The 19,434-nt window shown below is 38.7% G+C and overlaps 1 protein-coding gene across 1 annotated transcript in view; it reads left to right on the top strand.

Annotated features, from left to right (window-relative positions):
* Nucleotides 1–19,434, top strand: part of LOC144660431 (uncharacterized) — a 124,225-nt gene that overhangs the window by 5,460 nt on the left and 99,331 nt on the right. The window contains exons 3-10 of the mRNA XM_078521048.1: nt 8,761–8,928; nt 11,050–11,116; nt 11,742–11,887; nt 12,828–12,992; nt 13,625–13,691; nt 14,204–16,419; nt 16,994–17,039; nt 17,438–17,680. Of these exons, the coding sequence (XP_078377174.1) occupies nt 8,761–8,928; nt 11,050–11,116; nt 11,742–11,887; nt 12,828–12,992; nt 13,625–13,691; nt 14,204–16,419; nt 16,994–17,039; nt 17,438–17,680 (3,118 nt within the window). The remainder of the gene's footprint in view (nt 1–8,760; nt 8,929–11,049; nt 11,117–11,741; nt 11,888–12,827; nt 12,993–13,624; nt 13,692–14,203; nt 16,420–16,993; nt 17,040–17,437; nt 17,681–19,434) is intronic.

Here is a 19,434-nt window from a genome sequence, read left to right as displayed (position 1 = left end):
CGCGGGTAATTTGCATTACAATATGAAAACGTTCACGTTGACTATTGTAATACATACGGTCTATTGCGAGTAGTTTAACGGGGAAGGATAGACGAAATTATTCATGAATTCAACAGGCCAGAGTTAATGAGCTCTGTATATCCAGAACCGGTTTAATGAGATGCGTGTCACGTAGGTATAGGAGCTGGTTTAATGAGATGCGTGTCACGTAGGTATAGGAGCTGATTTAATGAGATGCGTGTCACGTTGGTTTATGGACAAATTTAATGAGATACGAGTCATTATGTAGGGTATTGTTTTGAGTATTTATTGTTGAATATTACATGAGTTTTTAGGAGAGATGTTGGTGTTGTTATAGAGTTATTGAACCACCCAACCAGCCGGGTGCTAATGCAGTTATATAGAAGGAGAACAAAGACTTGTACGAGAACCAATCAGGGAGTACCGTCAAACTAGTCAAACCAGTTTTGATTCCGGTTGGATTTGATTATTCAAAATGGCGCATGTATCTTGTTTGGTAGCTGGTCAAACCGGTTTTCAGGCTGGATAAAAATTTATTCAAAATGGCGAATTAAAATCCACACAATCTTTTAAAGTAAGTAAAAAACATTTATTGAGTATAGAAAAAGTGTACAATCTCAAACATGAATATGATTAAATATGAATAAATATTAATTGTTCAGTGATGTTGCTAATACAATAATAAATGTTCAATGAGTCAACAATGAGCCAACTTTTCTGATACGGCAAATTGTCTTTGTAGCTTGGGTCGTGGCGTGTACTTGGTTTTCACTCTTTTTGATGGCTTGTTTTCCTCAGGGCAGTACGTTGGTGACGGTATTTTACGTTCATCGTCAATCGGTGTTTCATCTGCCCACTGAAAGAATCTACACATTTCTTTACTCCTCCTGCAGGTGAAATAGGGTCTGAAAGGATTGCTCTGTGACCTTGATACTCTTAATGTCGCAACATCCATGTGTCTGCAGTAAGGCAACTGCCCACCTTCAAATGCAATGTATTCTGGTATTACGCGATCTCTGATACATTGTTGATAAGCGTGCACATCTTCTTCACGGCAAAAGAAAGGACACAACTTCCAGTCTACACATCGAATGTAAGGTATACCTGAGGCAGGCTTGATCAATTCAAGATCTTTAAGGCAAAGTCCACACTGTGAGTAACTCATCTTGAAGTATGACTTGAGAGTGGAAACACAAATTCTTTATATAGTTTTTTATGGAGCAAAACAGGTTTTACCGGTCAACTTCGTCAACTCCATTAACAATCAGATCTAACCAGTACCAACAGGTTTTGCCAAACTCGTCCGGATATATGATGGCTTTAATGATCGCATCCTCTTGTTCCTCTGGAGAAGTGTCATCGATCCAGTCTTGATTTTCAGGAGCAGTGAAATCCAATATGTCTAGTAGATCCTGCCAGAGCCAGTATGCATTTGTTTTCCAATTATCCACTGACTCGCGTAGACATGTCATCAGTTTTTGATTGTCTTGGATACATGTCATCAGTTTTTGGTTGTCTTGGATAACACTGGGTTCTTTTTGCTCAAGTTCAGCGTACACCAAATACGCTAGCGAATTCCAGTAAGCATGCTTCATCTTTTCGATACAATCACACTCGTAGCAAGTATCGTTTGCAATATTTGGGACCATCGTGTAAAGAAAAATGTAAATGAGCGTACAGCCGTTGTGTATCTATAGAGTCAGCGAATAAAAACCGGTTTTCCTGGTTTAGTAAGGTTCCCATTGTCTATTGCTGCGTAACCTTGCCACTAAAGGTGTTTTTGGTTTTTTAAGCCGTTTCACAGATTTTCGTATGGAATCTGGTGGTGTTTCCATCATTATCGCGTACGCCGATTCTTCAGGCAATGCGTTGAGGGGTGTTTCCATTCTGACAGGAATTTTCGATTGTTTAGTAGTCGCGGGTGTGGGCGGTAGTTGTCTTGGTGTTTCCCTTGTAGTCTTAACTTTAGGTGTAGACGCAGGACTATTTACATTAGTAATTGTCTCTTTAGGCGGCGCTGGATCTGTTTTGGGTAGCACCACTGCAGGTTTTATGCTTGTTTCACTTTTCATCTGTTTTGTTAATCCCTGGTACCTTCGAAGAAGATGATCCAACAACATTACTTTTTGATCTTCTGCTAAGGAGGAGTCCATGATTTGTTTCATGTCTTGATCTAGCCGTGTTAAAGTCGTGAGTTGCGGAGGAGCCGTTAATCGATGTTCTGTTTCCATACTTTGCAATAAATGTTCAGGAACCATCAACATCTTCTGCGCGTACTTCATTTGAAAAATTTACCCGATAATTCCACAGCGAAAGAGGCAATCAAAGTGGTGATGGCAGGCAAAAATCCTTCTTTCTGAGACTTGGTGTTTTTGCGAGTAAGATAAAGGAGCTTTGACTTATGTGGCTTTAACGTTTAAATGATCAATTACATACTAGAATGCTTCCTTTTAAGAGATCTAGAGCAATCTCGCCAACAGCTTTCAACAGCTCTGCTCTGTTTTGCTCTGCTCTCCTATTTCTTCTTCTCTGCTCTGCTCTTCTCTGACTTTCTGCTCTGCTAAGTTCTGCTCTGCTCTGCTCTGCTCTTCTCAGATGCTGCGCTATGCTCCGCTGCTCTGCTCCGCTGCTCTGCTCCGCTCTGCTCTGCTCTCTGCTCCGCTCTGCTCCTCTCCGCTACGCTACGCTACGCTACGCTATGCTATGCTATGCTATGTTATGCTATGCTATGCTATGCTATGCTATGCTATGCTGTGCTGTGCTGTGCTGTGCTGTGCTGTGCTGTGCTGTGCTGTGCTATGCTGTGCTGTGCTGTGCTGTGCTATGCTATGCTGTGCTCTGCTATGCTATGCTGTGCTGTGCTGTGCTGTGCTATGCTATGCTATGCTATGCTATGCTATGCTATGCTATGCTATGTTCTGCTCTGCTCTGCTCTGCTCTGCTCTGCTCTGCTCTGCTCTGCTCTGCTCTGCTCTGCTCTGCTCTGCTCTGCTCTGCTCTGCTCTGCTCTGCACTACTCTACTCTGCCTACTCTTGTCTTCTCTATGAGCTTTGAACAAGTATTCAAATTGACACTCTTATGCTGAATTCCATAGAAGAGACTACACAAACGAAGTTCTCACAACAATTTATTGTCCCTATTAAAGAATCAAAAATACATTAAAATGACCCAGTAGTACAGGAAATGGTCAACTCCATAGAGTGCCTATAATTTTAAGTGTTGTTAAGAAACTCTTTACAGTTTTATTCTATTTGACAAGTTGCAGCTGGCGCAAGTCTTTGTTTCCTTGTTTGACTCCGTTGCTTAGGTCCATGTTACTGTTTTTGTTTTGTAGGTCAGGTTTCGTATTAATGGATTTCGTGATATTTTCTTTTTCTTACTTGGTAACGAATTTCTTCATCGTCACTTTCACTTAAATTTTCTTTACAGACGTCATTGTATTGAAACAGTCGGTTCAATAAATATTTTCTTTTATTGATTGCTGCTTCTGCTGCCTCCGCGAAGTCCATTTCATCGTCTTCCATAAAACTGCGCAGTGTTGTCATAACCTTTTTGTGTGTTGGATCAGTTTTAAGAACACGATACCACTTTAAATAGTGGAGATACAAGAGTCGTAGCCTCTTTCTGTATGCAGGAAGTAGAAGAGTGGATGCTTGAAACTTGGCGTCTTCTTTCGACAAACCCTGCGTTAAGTATTGTTCCACTTGTTCCACCAAGGATGATTTTAAATCGATAATGGATTCCTCTCGCAGCTTATCCCAGGGATCAATATCGTCATTTTCATCGTTTGCAGTAGTGCTTTCATTGTCTTCATCACTGTGATCTTCCTCTTCCTCTTCATCTCCATCTTCGTTTTCGCTTTTACTATCAATATCGTCATCAACTTCGTGATACTTTTCCTCTGGTTCTTCATCGTCCTGGCTAAGGTTGTTTCCATGTTCATCTTCATCGGTTTCTTCTCGAGCAAACGAAGTCATTTCCTCTTGTTCTTGGTCCAGACGCTTATGACAATTTTGCTTCTCGTGACGGTCTCTGTTGTATCGTCGACTAAATGATCTTTGACAAAATTGACAAAGATGCCCCATGCGTTCGATTCTATGATGTTTACTCCACGACTGCTTCCCTCGAAATGAGTAAAGTAATGTGTTTGCTTATTTAAGTAGTCGAGTCACTCAATAGCAATGACTGTTTTGTAAGCTTGCTGTGAGTTACTGGTAGAAGGCGAATTAAGCAAGACTTCGTTGATGAAAATGCCAAAAGTAGTCAGGTTAAACCAGTTAAGAGAAGTGCCTTTGTTTATACTCTTTTGTTATCCTTGAAGATATAAGGTTTCAGTGCTGTTCAAATTCTACTGCACATTAGCTTTTGAGAGACCAACCTCGGAATTGTTTGCATGCATAACAAAGGAATCATGGTGCCAACATCTCATGGAGTGTTTTATCCAGCTGACGAATTTGACATATTCACGGGGCAACGTGTAGCTTCCTTAGTTGATCGTGTCTTTCAGCTTACTTTCGCTGCTTTATGCGATGAACTTATTCAGCAAGTAAAGATTGGTTGTTGCGATGGTTGTGCTATGAATCATCTAAGCCAGACGGCTCATTCCTGCTTGATGATAAATTAAGAAGATGCGTGGTTCCGCTACTTTGACCAAGCAGTGGAGAAAGTTGACCTAGTTCATGTTATGAAGCTTGCTCAAAATGTTTGTAGCACACTTGGAATTTACGTCAGTGACAATTGGCAAAGCTCCCTTGCTGAGTTACCTAAACTACCCAGGACTGCCCTCTATCTCTCATCTTTAGAACTCAAAAACTCTGGGAACGTAGTGCAAGTAGAGGAGATCGTAGATCGAGTTATCTATGCCATTTATAATGGTCTCAATGGACAAAAACGAGAGGCCTTTAGCAACATGCAAAGTGTAAGCTACTGTAATCAAGAACTGAGGAGCACTGAACTAACAAACGACTATGAAGTCTATGAAAGAAAAGAAGGAAGCGACGAAGAGCTTAGCAAAGATATTGATTTAGTCATAAGTGAGATACAAAACAATCTTCGTTTCTAATCAGTGAACTGATTACTTAAGCAGTAAAATCTTTTAAAATTTCGAGGCAGCAGCACAATGCAAAAAGTGAAAAATGTAAACCATAGCTAAAACTAAAATTTGCTAGGATGAAGATACAGCTGTTGTTGAAGCTATGACGATGACCTTTTTTTTCATTTATCACGAACGTTACGTTTACTGCGGCTTTAAAGTGCCCAAAATGTGTTTGATTGTTTATTGTGTATGTACGTTTTTTTTATTTAATAAAAGGTTTATTATTTCTTGGAATCTCGAGTAGTTGAATCCTTGGGCTCAGTAGCTTGCGCATCAAAACTATCGACCTGTGATCGACCCGCACACTTTATGCCTCGCCCCGAAAGAAAAGTGGCCGAGTATAAAGAGTTTATTCTGGTTACTCGAAGCATTTAGATGAGTATTATTTGAGCAAAATGAGTAATTTTTAGTTACTCGGAGTATCTAGCGTACTTTCGTATATGTATTTTTTTTGTCTCTCACTTGCCTATGTAGGCCATTTTCAATCGTCTCGTACAGCAGGTCTCTGCAAACCGGCATGACCGGTTTAACCATGACACCAGTGCTTTCTCGTTGGTTTTACAGCCAATATAACAACGATAAAACCAAGATAGTTTGGACTACACGACGAGTTGATTTATTTTCGAGATGGACAAGTGGAGCGAGGAAAGGCTGAGGCACGAAGTGAGCAGACTGACCGATAAAATCGAAGGCTACGAAGAAGAGTGTTATGACTTGAAAAAGAAGTTGAAGGAAGCCACGGAGGCGTATCATGAGTCGGAAGGTAATCGTATGGCACAAGCGAATGAAGTCGAAGCCTTGAAAGGAACAGTGAAAGAATTGAAAGACAAAATAGTAGATCAAGTGTATACAGAAGTCTTGGAGCAGAAGGTGAAAGAGTATAGAGGAATATGGGAAAGCAAAGATCGTGAGATCGAAGAGTTACGAAAAAGAGTCCGTTTAATGGAAGAAATGCGCCAGGAAATACATGAAATCGAAGTGAGTTTTTGGAAGTTTTACGACCGAAATAAAGATAACATGCCAAAGCACATCCACGCACACTTCTATCCGCCGAGAGAGTACTGGCGGAATTGTGAGCATATGGAAAGACAAGAACAGACGATTGACCTATACAAGGATATCGTTAAGGAATTGGAAGAGAAAGTGAGAAAGCAAGAGTTAAAAATCAGAGAGAGTGAGGATGGAGACGAGCAGGACTCCTTATATTGATTTGCCTTTCACTTGAACATAACATTTTTTTATACATTGCCATTCATGCGAACTGTTTCATTGCAATGTGTATGTGTTTCTGTTATATGTTTCAATGAAGATATAAGTTTCTAAAAATATTTTTGTCTCAGTGCTTGATCGTTTATTATGTTGGACTTGACCAAACTTTTCACGCGCGGGTAACATTTACGGGAGAAAATATATAATTTAAATGTAAGCACTCGATTACCTTTCTCAGGAACATATTATCTTAATGAACTTTTGTTGTACGCAGTTACAGTTTTGAGAAAAGTGTAAACTTTTATTAGCAAAAGAAATCTCATCATAGAATGTGAATAAAATGTATTTGACTTATATTTTCTTAAGATTAATCACATGATAACACTGTCCGTTTGTTGGTTTTGTTTTTGAACGCGAGAACAGTACGTTCTTTCGTTTTATGGTACAGTGAAGCAGTAAAAACGACCTTCGAAATGAATGCTTATACAACTCAAATGAAATTAATACTACTCAAAGAAAAATAATGCGCACTGGGGCTTAGAAAACAAATTAATGAAATATTGCGATGCGCGAGACGGTAATTTTTCTTTCGAGTGTTATTTAGTAAGAAGCTCTTATGTTACGAGCATTTTAACAAGCTTGTTAGTATTACTTTCATTTAAATGGAAGCTGGTGCTCAATAACATTTCTAAAGAAACAATGGACTTAATTAGTTTTTGTTGTAGACAAACTACAATCTTGCGGCGTAGAGTATATTTTATGTTAGCTTAAAAATAAACTTTCCATGAAATGCGAGGCAAATTCGCTGTTTTGACATAGAAACATTTCAGAAGATTTGTTACGCGAACAGTAGTATGATTTGTTTAATGACTTGAGCGAACGCGAAATGTTTTTTTCCCTTTGATTTTAATTCACTTTGACACCTCTGAAGCACTGAAAGCAATAAATACATAAACCTACTCAAACCGAAATAATGTCACTTAACGGATTTGATTACTATTAACAAACCAGCAAAAGAGATTTTACAGTTTAATACAACTAAAATATAACACACACTGAAGCGAAAAAGTGTTATTTAAAATAGAACTTTCTCCGTTTGCCTCTTCTGTGTAATAAATAGAAGGCAAACAAATTCAAATTTAAATTCAAAGTTGAATAACAAAAGAACAAAACAAAAGCAAACAAAACAAAAGCATCCACGCACAATCCGAGAGAAACCGTTGAGGTAAAGATGCTCAAGGAAAAGTCAAATGACTTTCAACTCCCCTTTCGCCTTATAAGTTTACGAGCTGAACGTTAAATCGCTTATTGATTGTCTAATAAAGTTTTCGAAGTTAATTTTTAACAAATAATTCGCTGTAAAAATCATTTGACGCTTACAATAATGTTAATGAAATTGCAATTTAAAGTTAAGTTCTTTTCAACTGACGTGCTGACAAAGTAACGTATTTTCAAACTGAACGTGTTTTAATCATTTCTGTTTATCAACATTGCGGTCACTCGGATTGTCATGCACTCAACTACACGTTTAAATTTAATGCAAGATTTGGGTGAGCAAAAACAGTTTTATTATGTAAAACGTACAAACACTTCGACAACTTTTTGTTATTGAAATCTTCAACTTTTATAAAAACAATGCGCTTCCAGTCCAACACAAATATTAATTGCAAGAAGTCGTAATTGCTTTTTCTCGCGCGTCATGTTTAGAAGTCATGCGAGCTATTTTTATTTCTGAAGCATTTTTAAATTAATTAAGAATTTGTTTTCCTTGCGTTTACACATACACAAAGTTACACAAACGGTACTTAAAGCAATCAGCACTATAAAACCGGTTTAAACTGCCAGTTTGACCTTTAGGATTTTAATTGGCCATTTTGAATAATTTTGTCCAGCCTGAAAACCGGTTTGACCAGCTACCAAACAAGATACATGCGCCATTTTGAATAATCAAATCCAACCGGAATCAAAACTGGTTTGACTAGTTTGACGGTACTCCCTGATTGGTTCTCGTACAAGTCTTTGTTCTCCTTCTATATAACTGCATTAGCACCCGGCTGGTTGGGTGGTTCAATAACTCTATAACAACACCAACATCTCTCCTAAAAACTCATGTTATATTCAACAATAAATACTCAAAACAATACCCTACATAATGACTCGTATCTCATTAAATTTGTCCATAAACCAACGTGACACGCATCTCATTAAATCAGCTCCTATACCTACGTGACACGCATCTCATTAAACCAGCTCCTATACCTACGTGACACGCATCTCATTAAACCGGTTCTGGATATACAGAGCTCATTAACTCTGGCCTGTTGAATTCATGAATAATTTCGTCTATCCTTCCCCGTTAAACTACTATTGCGGTCTGTGTTATTTAGAGTTAGAATCAGCGACATGACCTGTTGGGTTTTTTGTCTATCCTCAGAAATATGTCGCTATGTATGAATACATTGCTGCTCATGATGACGAGGTCACCTTTTTGGAAGGTGATATTATCAGTGAAGTGACGTCCGCTGGCGATGACGGTTGGATGGTAGGACGAGTAGAAAGAACAGGGCAGTATGGAATGCTACCTCCAAGCTACGTGGAGAAAGTATGATCACTAGATATGGCTTAAGTTTGCTATTGAATTTGATTCTTAGATACATTAATTAGGGAATTGCGAGGTGTAGTTTTGATAACCTAACAAAGTTAGTTTAGTTTGATTAATTTGGGGGTGATGTTTGTTCACCTAAATCCAAAAACAACAACAACAACAACAACAACAATAACAACAGAGAATTACTAGAAATAGATGACACTACAGCTGCCCCCGCTGTAAAGTCAATTCTTTCGCTTGATGTCTTGGCTCTTCTATCTATTAAATTGACTGGAAATTAATTTTCTATTTGAAATGCTTTTAAGAAAATACTCGCTGGCGGCTCGTGTTTTCTGATGTTTTCTGGCCTACTCTTCTTCAAGATGGAAGGAGAACATACGATTTAAAACTATCTGTTAAAGCCAAGTGAATAAACAAAACAAAGCGAAATTATGCAAAAAATCTGAAAGACTAACGATAACGTAAATTTAATTACAAGAACGCGACTGCAACAACTTGACATTATTTTGCCGAGGATAACTTTAGCAACAGCAAAACTGTTTTCAATATACCGTAAGTTGTATAAGCCCTGGGCTTATACAACTTCGTAAGGGGTTTTGGGTGGGCTTAAATGCGGAGGGGCTTATATCCAGGAGGGCTTATAAGCAGAATAAAAAAATCGTTTTGAATCGAGCTTGTCGAAATACGTTTTTAACTTAAAAACACATAATAAAGCTATATTTTGCCCTGTGTAGTACTGTCATACGGCAGAGGGGGGCTTATATCCGGAGGGGCTTATAATCGTATGTTTTTTTTTGTTTCCAGGTAGATGGGCTTATAACCGGGGGGGCTTATAAGCGGGGGGGGGGGGGGGCTTATAACCGGAATTTTACGGTATTTGGGCTGAGAGCCCAAGCAAGAATGATCAACTTGACAGCTGTGTCGAAAGGATGCCGAAAGAATTTCTCACCTCTGTCAATGCCAACGCCTGCCGCGAGTCTTTTATAATTATCTCGAGATCTCTTTTGAATAACATTTCCTTGATGCCACATGTCGTCTAGTAAATCTCGTCCAGATGTGGACTGATCGAGACTTTTCTGTTCAAGTAGTTTGTGCCTAGCAAATCGCGGTATTGGACTGAGTCTTGCTTATCGTAAATCGCGAACAAATTTATAGATATGTTCGCACTCGTTCCTGGACAACTTTCGTCATCGAGACTTTGCAAAGAAGAGTGTACCACTTAAATGTCAAATATTCTTAACGTGAAAAACTGGATTTCTTTACTTCTCTGCAAGTTAATACTCGCGAACTCTTTTAAAAAATTGCATTGTTTTTGGCTTCAAAACCTAGCGAAATGAGTAGACCTCAAATGATACCTCAAATTATCTTAAACTCAAGCTGGAAATCAACTTAAACTAAAGTTTGCAAGAATTGGTTAAAGCTTTGTTGTCGAGTGCGCACGTGTTTACGTTGACGGGTTGTCATCATCACTCAATCACCACGCAGACTAGTTTATCTTGCGTGATAATTGACAAATCACCTTACAGCCTTACAGGCATTTATCACTCCTCCCGATACCCACTTGCGAGCATTCTGCACAACTCCCGATACCACCAGCGCACTTACCTTGGGAAAATCGAGATTTCTTCTGTATTGGGGATATAATACGCGCGGACTTCAAGAATTCCTCCTCGGGTTAGTCCTCTGGGCCAAAACCCTGCGAGGGTAATGAATATCATTTACATACAAATGAAAGTATATTATTATACAGTTAGGAATGTTTCTATGACATTGATCGAGCACGGGTGCGAAAACAGGATGAAGTTTCCAACTACCGTCATACTGTTGTTGTTCCAAAAGCATTCGCTTCCCTGCGTTGTTGATCAGTTGAAGCTGATGTTTTTGTGACGAAAGAAGAACGCAAACAAGTGATCGCCGGTAGACATAATTTAGATATCTGTTTACTTGCCTGCATGACAAATGCGGCAAGGCAAGTGCGGTGATTTACATAGTACAAAAAACGTAGTTTCCCGAACACTCAATCCTCGTATTTCTTGCTAGAAACTATACTAGTTCTGTTTAATTGCACTGTTGTGCAGTCATGTTTTGTCATGTTTTTTTTTTTTTAAATCCAAGATTTTTAGAAATGATGGTAGTTTCAAGGATGAACAGCACAACAATGATAAGCAGGATAATGAAAAAGGTGATTGTAACAAACTTACTTCCCGTTTCTTCTTTTTGTGCAATGCCAAGAGGTCTCCTTGGTCTTTTTGTATGTTACATGCGAAGAGGAAAAAAGAAATCCCCCAATCAATACAGGAATGGACTACGTATCTGGTATTTTCTAATGGGGAAGTACAATGAAGTAAAATTGTACCCTCTATTCTCTCAATTACTCTACAAATGGTAAAGTGACACACACGCAACTGGGAAAAGGTGTCGTCCGAATTGGCTTTTTTGTGTTCAGTAGCAGCAGCAGCAGTAGAAGAAGTAGTAGTGGCAGCAGCAGCAGCAGCAGGAACATCAGCAGCAGCAGCAGCAGCAGCAGTAGTAGTAGTAGTAGTAGTAGTAGAGGTAGTAGTAGTAGTAGTATTAGTAGTAGTAGTAGTAGTATTGGTGGTGGTGGGAGGAAAAGGAGGAGATAGCAGCACCAACAGTAGCACCACCAGCAGCAGCAGTAGCAGCGGGTACTGGTGTAGTGAATTTGCAATTAAAGAAATTCAAAGAAATGCTACGCAGCAAAAAACAAATTTTTTTATCGTAACAAACTTGTAAAATAACAAAACGTGTTTTAACGATAAAATAATGTAAGTTATACTTTGCTCCAGGGGGAAGGCGATTTGAAACCCTTGATGATTTTGTGAATGATGAATTAAAAACCATATCCTTAGACACCTACCCAGAGGATTTACATGTCATGCAGAAAGAAAATGAGCGAGGCAAAGAAACGGCGGCTGCAAATGGAAAAGAACAGGTACATATTTTTACACTGAACATAAATATGGCCCCAATATTGTTTCAATAACTTGTTCATATTATAAGGAAATGTTTTGCATATACAGGGTGACGTTATGTCCCTAAATTAGTAAGGGAATCTTCCCTAGCCATGTAGTTTTGACACACAATAAATTTATTATTGAATCAATCAATCAATCAATCAATCAATCAATCAATCAATCAATCAATCAATCAATCAATCAATCGATCAATTAATTTATCCATCCATCAATCAATCAATCAATCAATCAATCAATCAATCAATCAAAATTCATTCTTAAGCGAGCATGGGTACTTTCTATTTTTATTTCCAAATTTTAAGTTCTGGTGTTATGTCCCTAAATTAGTAAGGGAATCTTCCCTAGCCATGTGGTTTAAACACACAATTAATTCATTAATTAATTAAGTCATTCATTCCTAAACGAGCATGGGTACCCTCTATTTATATTTCCAAATTTTAAGTTCTGATAAAATAAACGATTACTACTAGTTGCCATATTTTGGCAAAAACCTCAGAACAGGCTTTATTTCAGTGGAATTACCTTAACAACATGGAGTTTACGCAAACTACCACTGCGAAGGGAACAAGACAAAAGAAGTTTAACGATAGGACCAATGGCTGTACACATGACTCCCTAGATGAACATTGGTGGATATTTACCAAGAGGAAGTCAAATTAAATATTTATCAAGTTCACTGAGCCTCAGGGGAATAACCGATTTAGTATTATTTCCAGAGGTGTAGGCTGGTGCATATACTTTATTAAGATTCAGTGTATTTTCAGTGGTTGTTCATGGCAGTTGGTCCGCGCGGCTAATTTTCATTACAATATTGTAATACATACGGTCTGGTGCAGTATGTGTTATTTATAGTTAGAACCAGCGACATGGCCTGACGGGATTTTTGTCTATCCTCAGAAATATCTCGCTATGTATGATTACAATGCTGCTGGTGATGACGAGGTCAGCTTTTTTGAAGGTGATATTATCAGTGAAGCGACATGGATTGACGAAGGATGGATGGAAGGAAGAGTAGAACGAACGGGACAGTATGGATTGCTGCCTTCACAATACGTGGAGGAAGTACGGTCACTGAATATGGCTTTTGTTTGCCACTGTGCCTAAACATTTCCTTAACATTATTTAGGAAATTACGAGGACTAGTATGACAACTTGACAGCTGTGTCAGAAGAATTTCTTGACTAACAAATATAGTTCAGTGTGATACATTTTTGGGTAATGTTTGTTCCCCGACTCCAAAAAAGACAACAGATAAATAATTAATATCATTTGTCTTGAAATGACAGTGTATTATTATACAGTTAGGAAATGTTTCTATGGCTTAAACATGAAGCCATAGTGACCTTTAGGTCGAATCACGAATGCGAAAGCAGAAAAGAAGTATCTAACTTCTTTCAAACCATTGAAGTTCCAAGAGCGTTTTTTTTCTTCTTCTGCTCGCATTTGTTCGTGTCATGGTTGGCTCGACACATAATGACCCGCTAGATTTGACAAGTAAAACACGATAGAGGAACGCTTAAAAATGCTTTCCTGCATACGATTTAAGAATGAAGATGTTTACATGCCTGTATGACAAATGTAGCATGGCAAAGTGTGGTGATTATTGTATCATGAGCGTAGGTTCCCGACCTATCAACCTAGAGCTGTTTAATTGTAGTGTAGTGCAGTCATGTTGTTGTTTTTTTTAATCCAAGATTTTTAGAAAAGATGGTAGTTTCAAGGATGAACAGCAAAACAATGATAAGCAGGATGATGAAAAAGGTGATTGTAACAGACTAAGTTCCTGCTTCCTTTTTTCTGTAATGCCAAGAGTTTACTTTGGACTTTTTGTACGTTACACGTGAAGAGCAGAAATCCCAAGCAATACAGCTGTGGGTGGACCAATATTCTGGTATTCTCTAACAGGGAAGTGCAGTGAAGCAAATTTTTACCCTACCTTGTCTCAATTACTCTACAAATAATAAAACGAGAGACTGTTCGAATAATTTGAGTTGCAACTGAGAAAAGGTGCCGTCTGCATTGACATTGTTGTGGCTTGTAGTAGTAGCAGTAGCAGTAGTAGTAGTAGTAGTAGTAGTAGTAGTAGTAGTAGTAGTAGTAGTAGTAGTAGTAGTAGTAGTAGTAGTAGTAGTAGTAGTAGTAGTAGTAGTAGTAGTGGTGGTGGTGGTGGTGGTGGTGGTAGTAGTAGTAGTAGCGTTATTCAAATATATGCACTTTTAAGGTTTAATATGAAACACGTTTCATGTTTCATTCGCTTGTTTCATTACTGATAGCTCCACTGGAGATTCTTGCACGAGGACCCCTTGCCCTCCAAGTTTACCAGAAAGCCCTACTAGAAGGAAAAACCAGAGTAAAGAGAATGCCAATGATGTTGATTGGTCAAAGTCAGTCAGGAAAAACCAGTTTAAAAAGGTCATTAAAAGGAGAACGGTTCGATCCAGACGAGAAAAGTACTACAGGAATAGAGATGGATCCTTCCTACTGTAAAGTGTCAACAGAAGTATGGAAAGTAGGTGAAAAACCCGAAGACACATGTACAGATCCCGTTCCGATTTCCTATGAACAGAGCACAGCTGAATTTATTTTAAGGAACCTAAAGGAGGAAGGAAAACAACCCAAGTCGAGTGACAGTATGAATGTGAATACACCAGAGTTAGATCGAAAGGAACATTATTCCGACTTGCCCGATGCATCACGTTCATGGGATCATGCAATCTCACACGACAGGGTTGTCGCTGTACAAGAGGTTCCGGATGACATCGCAGCAGTGGTTGAGAAGTTGCTCCAAAACGATAACGGAGAAAAAGATGAGGAAGAGATCTGCTCAATTTTGTGGGATTTTGCTGGACAATCTGTATACTACGTCACCCACCCACTCTTCCTCACAACAAAAGCACTTTACTTCTTAGTGTACAACCTGAGCTGGGCTCCTAACGGAACCGCGAACCCTCAAATGAAGCCGGGGTTATACAAGAACATTGTAGACGTTTTTTGTGATAGGAGTAACATAGACTATCTCGACATTTGGTTGTCCTCGGTCTCTAGTTTGGTTTCCCAAGAACAAGAGACAGTGTTTTCCGAGATCTTACCAGAAAAGTTGCCTCCAGTTTTTCTTGTTTGCACTCACGCTGATAAGCCCTTTACAAACAAATGTCCTGATGAGATTGCTCGTGAGATATATGGCTCATTAAAGGCAAAAGCGCATGGCAAACATTTAGTTGATGTCTTTGTCGTTGACAATACAAAGTCTGGAAGTGGACAAGAATGCCCAGAAGTTATCCGTCTGAGAAAGGAAGTGCTCCGTGTTGCGAAGCAGCTGCCACAGATGGAAGAAGTCTTCCCAATCAAATGGCTGAAGTATGAAAAGGCTCTTCAAAGTATGGTTAACAATGGTTTCAAGTACATTTCCATTGACTATGCAAGGAAGATTGCAAACAATGAATGCGGAATTTCCAGTAACGAGCAATTTCAAGCGTTGTTGAACTTCTTACATGACCAGAGAATTTTGATTCATTTTGATGACACGCCAGAGTTAAACAGAATGGTGATTTTGGATCTGCAGTGGTTAGTAGATATTTTCAAGAACGTAATTGCCACTACACCCAGCGAAAAGAAAGGAAGAAAATTTGAAGAATTATGGTTGAAGCTTGAGACAACAGGAATTTTGGAGGAAGAGCTCTTGCAGCATGTGTGGGGTCCCTTGTTTGACAACCGAGAAACCTGTGACAGCCTTATTGCCATAATGGCGAAATTCTGCTTGTTGTGTCCCTGGTCATCATCAGCTGAGGGCAAGTCACCTAATGAATATCTTGTACCATCAATGCTGATGTTCCCACCAAAAGAGGACGTCACTAAGCTGATTGCATCTGCAGGGATTCCATCGCTTTTTGTGAGATTTAAATCTGGCCAAGTGCCTCTTGGCTTATTTCCTCGTCTCGTGCTGATGGTCTTTCAGTGGTGCACTAAGCAATGGCTTTGCCAATCTCAACCTCAATTGCATCACAATTTTGCAAGGTTCTTCACCCATCCTGCTGAAAGCTGTTCCATCATCCTTCTTTGCCATTCCTCTTCCATCGAGGTTGTTGTTCACAAACAAGATTGCACCGTTGAGCCATCCACAACTGCACCACTGGAGATAAAGTCTCCTTCAGAAGTCAGATACGACTCCTTTCAGTTCAGTGTGGCACGTACCGTCTGTCGTCAACTCGGATTGATTCTTGAATGCATGCGCAAGGAGTTCCCTTGGTTAAAAAACATGGCGTATGAGATGTCAGTCTGCTGTCTAGTCTGTTGTAAACAAGGGTCCGTTAACCATTGTCGCAGTCACAAGGTACGTGGTTGCAAGCAAGAGGAGTGCCTGCATTTCTGGTCAGAGTCTCAGTTGCGCGAATGCCAAGAACCCATCATTTGCACCAAGTCTGCTGTTGCTGAAGATTACAGGGTTCCAGTCAAGATCTTTGGACATTGGTTCAAATTTGTAGATGAACAGGTAACATACACTTAGCAGGTGCTTTTCAGATTGAGGTTGTGTGGACGTCGACAGTCGACATCGAGCAATGAATGCGTAGTCAGAAGCGTCCTATCTGTTTTACAAAAGTGTGAAATCAACTTTAAGATGTGAAATTCTTGAAGTCTCTTCAGGATGAAACCCTTTTTTTAAAAATAATATATTGATTTGAATAGGTGTTAAGAAAATTTTTTTATTGATACAATCAGAAAAACGTTCTTATAAGATCTAATCCACTAGACAATGACACAGCTTTATCACGGGCAAATGATAGATTATTGAATAGCAAACACATTTACAAATTATGTAAAGAAAAGCGCGAGTTAGAATATTTAATAGAATTTTGAAGCTATTTGAGTTTCGTACCTTTCAGAGACCAAAGGTGCAACGTTTACGGCCATTTGTAACATTCCCTCTTTTCTTAACCCGCAAGGATTACGTGTACACGCAAAAACGTATTTTTAGAAAAAAGGCGTTGCGAACACGAAATGATACAAAACAATACCGTATAGTTAAATGCTAAGCAAATTTTTCTTGTTGTTGTTGTTGAAAACAGAGAGCCATTGATGGACGTGATGGGAGAGGTTTGCCTTGTGAGGAAGGTAAGCAGCTGTATTTTGCCTCTTTTGAAATTGAAGAATTCTTTTGAGAGAAGTTTGCAATAGACAACATTTTGACCATTCTACACGGACATGGCCAGACTCGTTTTATACAAACCAGCAGTCGAAGAAATTGTTTTAATGCAGCCTTCCACTTTAGTGTCAAAGCTACGGTTTTTTTTATAACGGACTGCATCGTGCGGCCAACCACAAGCCCTAAATATGGCTTGTGGAAAACAACTGAGGTTTTTCTAGCTTGAAATATTGTAGTATTGATATATATAAAACAATAAAAAAAAAAACAAAACGTAAAGAGGACGTGTTTTGTGACTTTCTCGTTTCATTTTGTTTTTTATAAAACAATGTATACATCTTTTTATGGTATAATTTCTATTATCTAGGTGACAGCGAACAAGCCCTTGCCCTCCCCAGTGGGGTTCTCGAGGCGCTTCAATTGCAGACGTGCGATGCAAATGGTGTCGTGGCTCGACTACTGGAGAGTCTTTCCTTGGAGCCAGCAGCACTGAAACAGCCTGATCCAGAGACCAAGCGGCAAATTCGCTGCCTTTGCATGAAGGCGAAGACTGCAAATAGGCTTGATGTTGTTAGAAAACTAAGGGAAATTGCACCTGCTGGCACATCAGGTAAGTTTTTTTTATATCCATTGAATGTGTAAAGTTTGAATTGAGTCAGTATTCTTATGTGGCTTCTTTGATTCCTAACTCTCCTTCTGCCTTTCCCCAAAAATGGGAACTGGCGAATTGTTAAGGAAACCTTATTTATTCGAATTTCATCTGCCTTTTAAGATAAATGCAAAACATTATTGCATCCTCAGGCAAGACAATCTGCACTATACCGACCACTTTACACTTAGGTAGGTTTATGGGTTTTGGAAAGTTGTATATGTTTCCTGGCTGATTACTGTTGTTCGCGGGGGTAGAGAAAGGATAGTTGTGATGGACTCACTCAGTGTCGACAGGGAAAGAGGGCAGCAGCAACCCTAGATTGAATCACTGTCTTCGTAGCTACTGCTAACGTTATTCTACTTATGTTTTGCCACTTGTTTTTTTACCTAGGACCTCTGTTGCCTGAAGCTCTGGATGTTATAAATATTCCTCTTAGACAAAGAAAAGAGCTAACAATTAACTTGTGTGGTAAGGGCCAATACAGTATGTGTTAACTACAAGCAATTGTAAGATATTACTCTGTATGAGTTATTATTTGACAATAAAAATAAGCGACAGTAAGACACAACGTTTCGATGTCATCCTGACATCATTTTCAAGTGACAAATAAAATAACGGTTCAACAGTGTTATATATGCGGTTAGAGGTGTGATGTATATAACATATATAACATATATAACACTGTTGAACCGTTATTTTATTTGTCACTTGAAAAAGATGTCAGGATGACATCGAAACGTTGTGTCTTACTGTCGCTTATTTTTATTGTCAAATGTTTATCAAAATTTAGTCTTATTCGAGTTATTATTTAGTAACAAAAATCACTTAATTAATTAGCTCCAACATATAACGTCTTAGGGAAATATTACGTCTAAGAAACATCAAACTTAATATTTTCCCTAAGCGAATCAAATGGGCTATTTCAATTTTCTGTATTTTATCACTGTTACAGTGTGAACACTCTAACCAAGGCCACCCAAGTAAATTCATTGCAAATTGACCATTAGTGTTTGCATGTAAAAACAATAAAAATGGTAACAAAATTCTTGCTTCTGTAGCAAGTAGCTGCTGTAGATCCACAATTTTTGGAAATTGTATTGCTAACATACAAGGTTTCCATTGACTTTTTTTGCACAAATTTTGTTAGGTGGCCTTGGTTAGAGTAGTTGCACTGACTTTGTAGTTTGTCGATGAACAATTTCTGTATGTCTTTTCTCGGGAAAAAGAAACTATTCAAGCCACTTTTGTAAAAGTAGAAGCATCATTGTCGGCCACAAAAAAAATGGTACGTAGGAAAAATCAGAATCTCGTTGTTACCGCACTTTCTGTTTTACGCAATACGTAGAGGCAAGGGGTCAATCATTTTAAATCTCTATTTACCTAGTTTGTAAGAGTTGTATATCTGGTAACTGATCATAATTATTGGCCTTTGCCTGGAGACGGACAAGGTCAACTTTGATAGCTTTGCTACTCCCGTCTTCCTCCCCATGCCTCTACTGCATTTTTTTTCGTTTTCTTTTTTTTTTACCGATTTTAATTAATTTTAAATTGCTTGCGATAGGTGGCACTCACTTTTACTGGGCTAGAGTAGGATTGTTTGAAATGGTGTTTCTTATTAAAATGGCGGATATGTGTTTTTGCACAAAGCCAAATTATTACACACAAATTGTTTCTGTTCTTCCTTGTGGTTTTTGGGCCTAGAATAGTGCTCA

The sequence above is a fragment of the Oculina patagonica genome, chromosome 7 (assembly GCF_052425735.1).
Source record: "Oculina patagonica isolate OP01 chromosome 7, crgOcupat, whole genome shotgun sequence".
NCBI lineage: Eukaryota > Metazoa > Cnidaria > Anthozoa > Scleractinia > Oculinidae > Oculina > Oculina patagonica.
The sequence above is the reverse complement of the archived record's forward strand: the minus strand, read 5'-3'. Positions and strand labels throughout refer to the sequence as shown.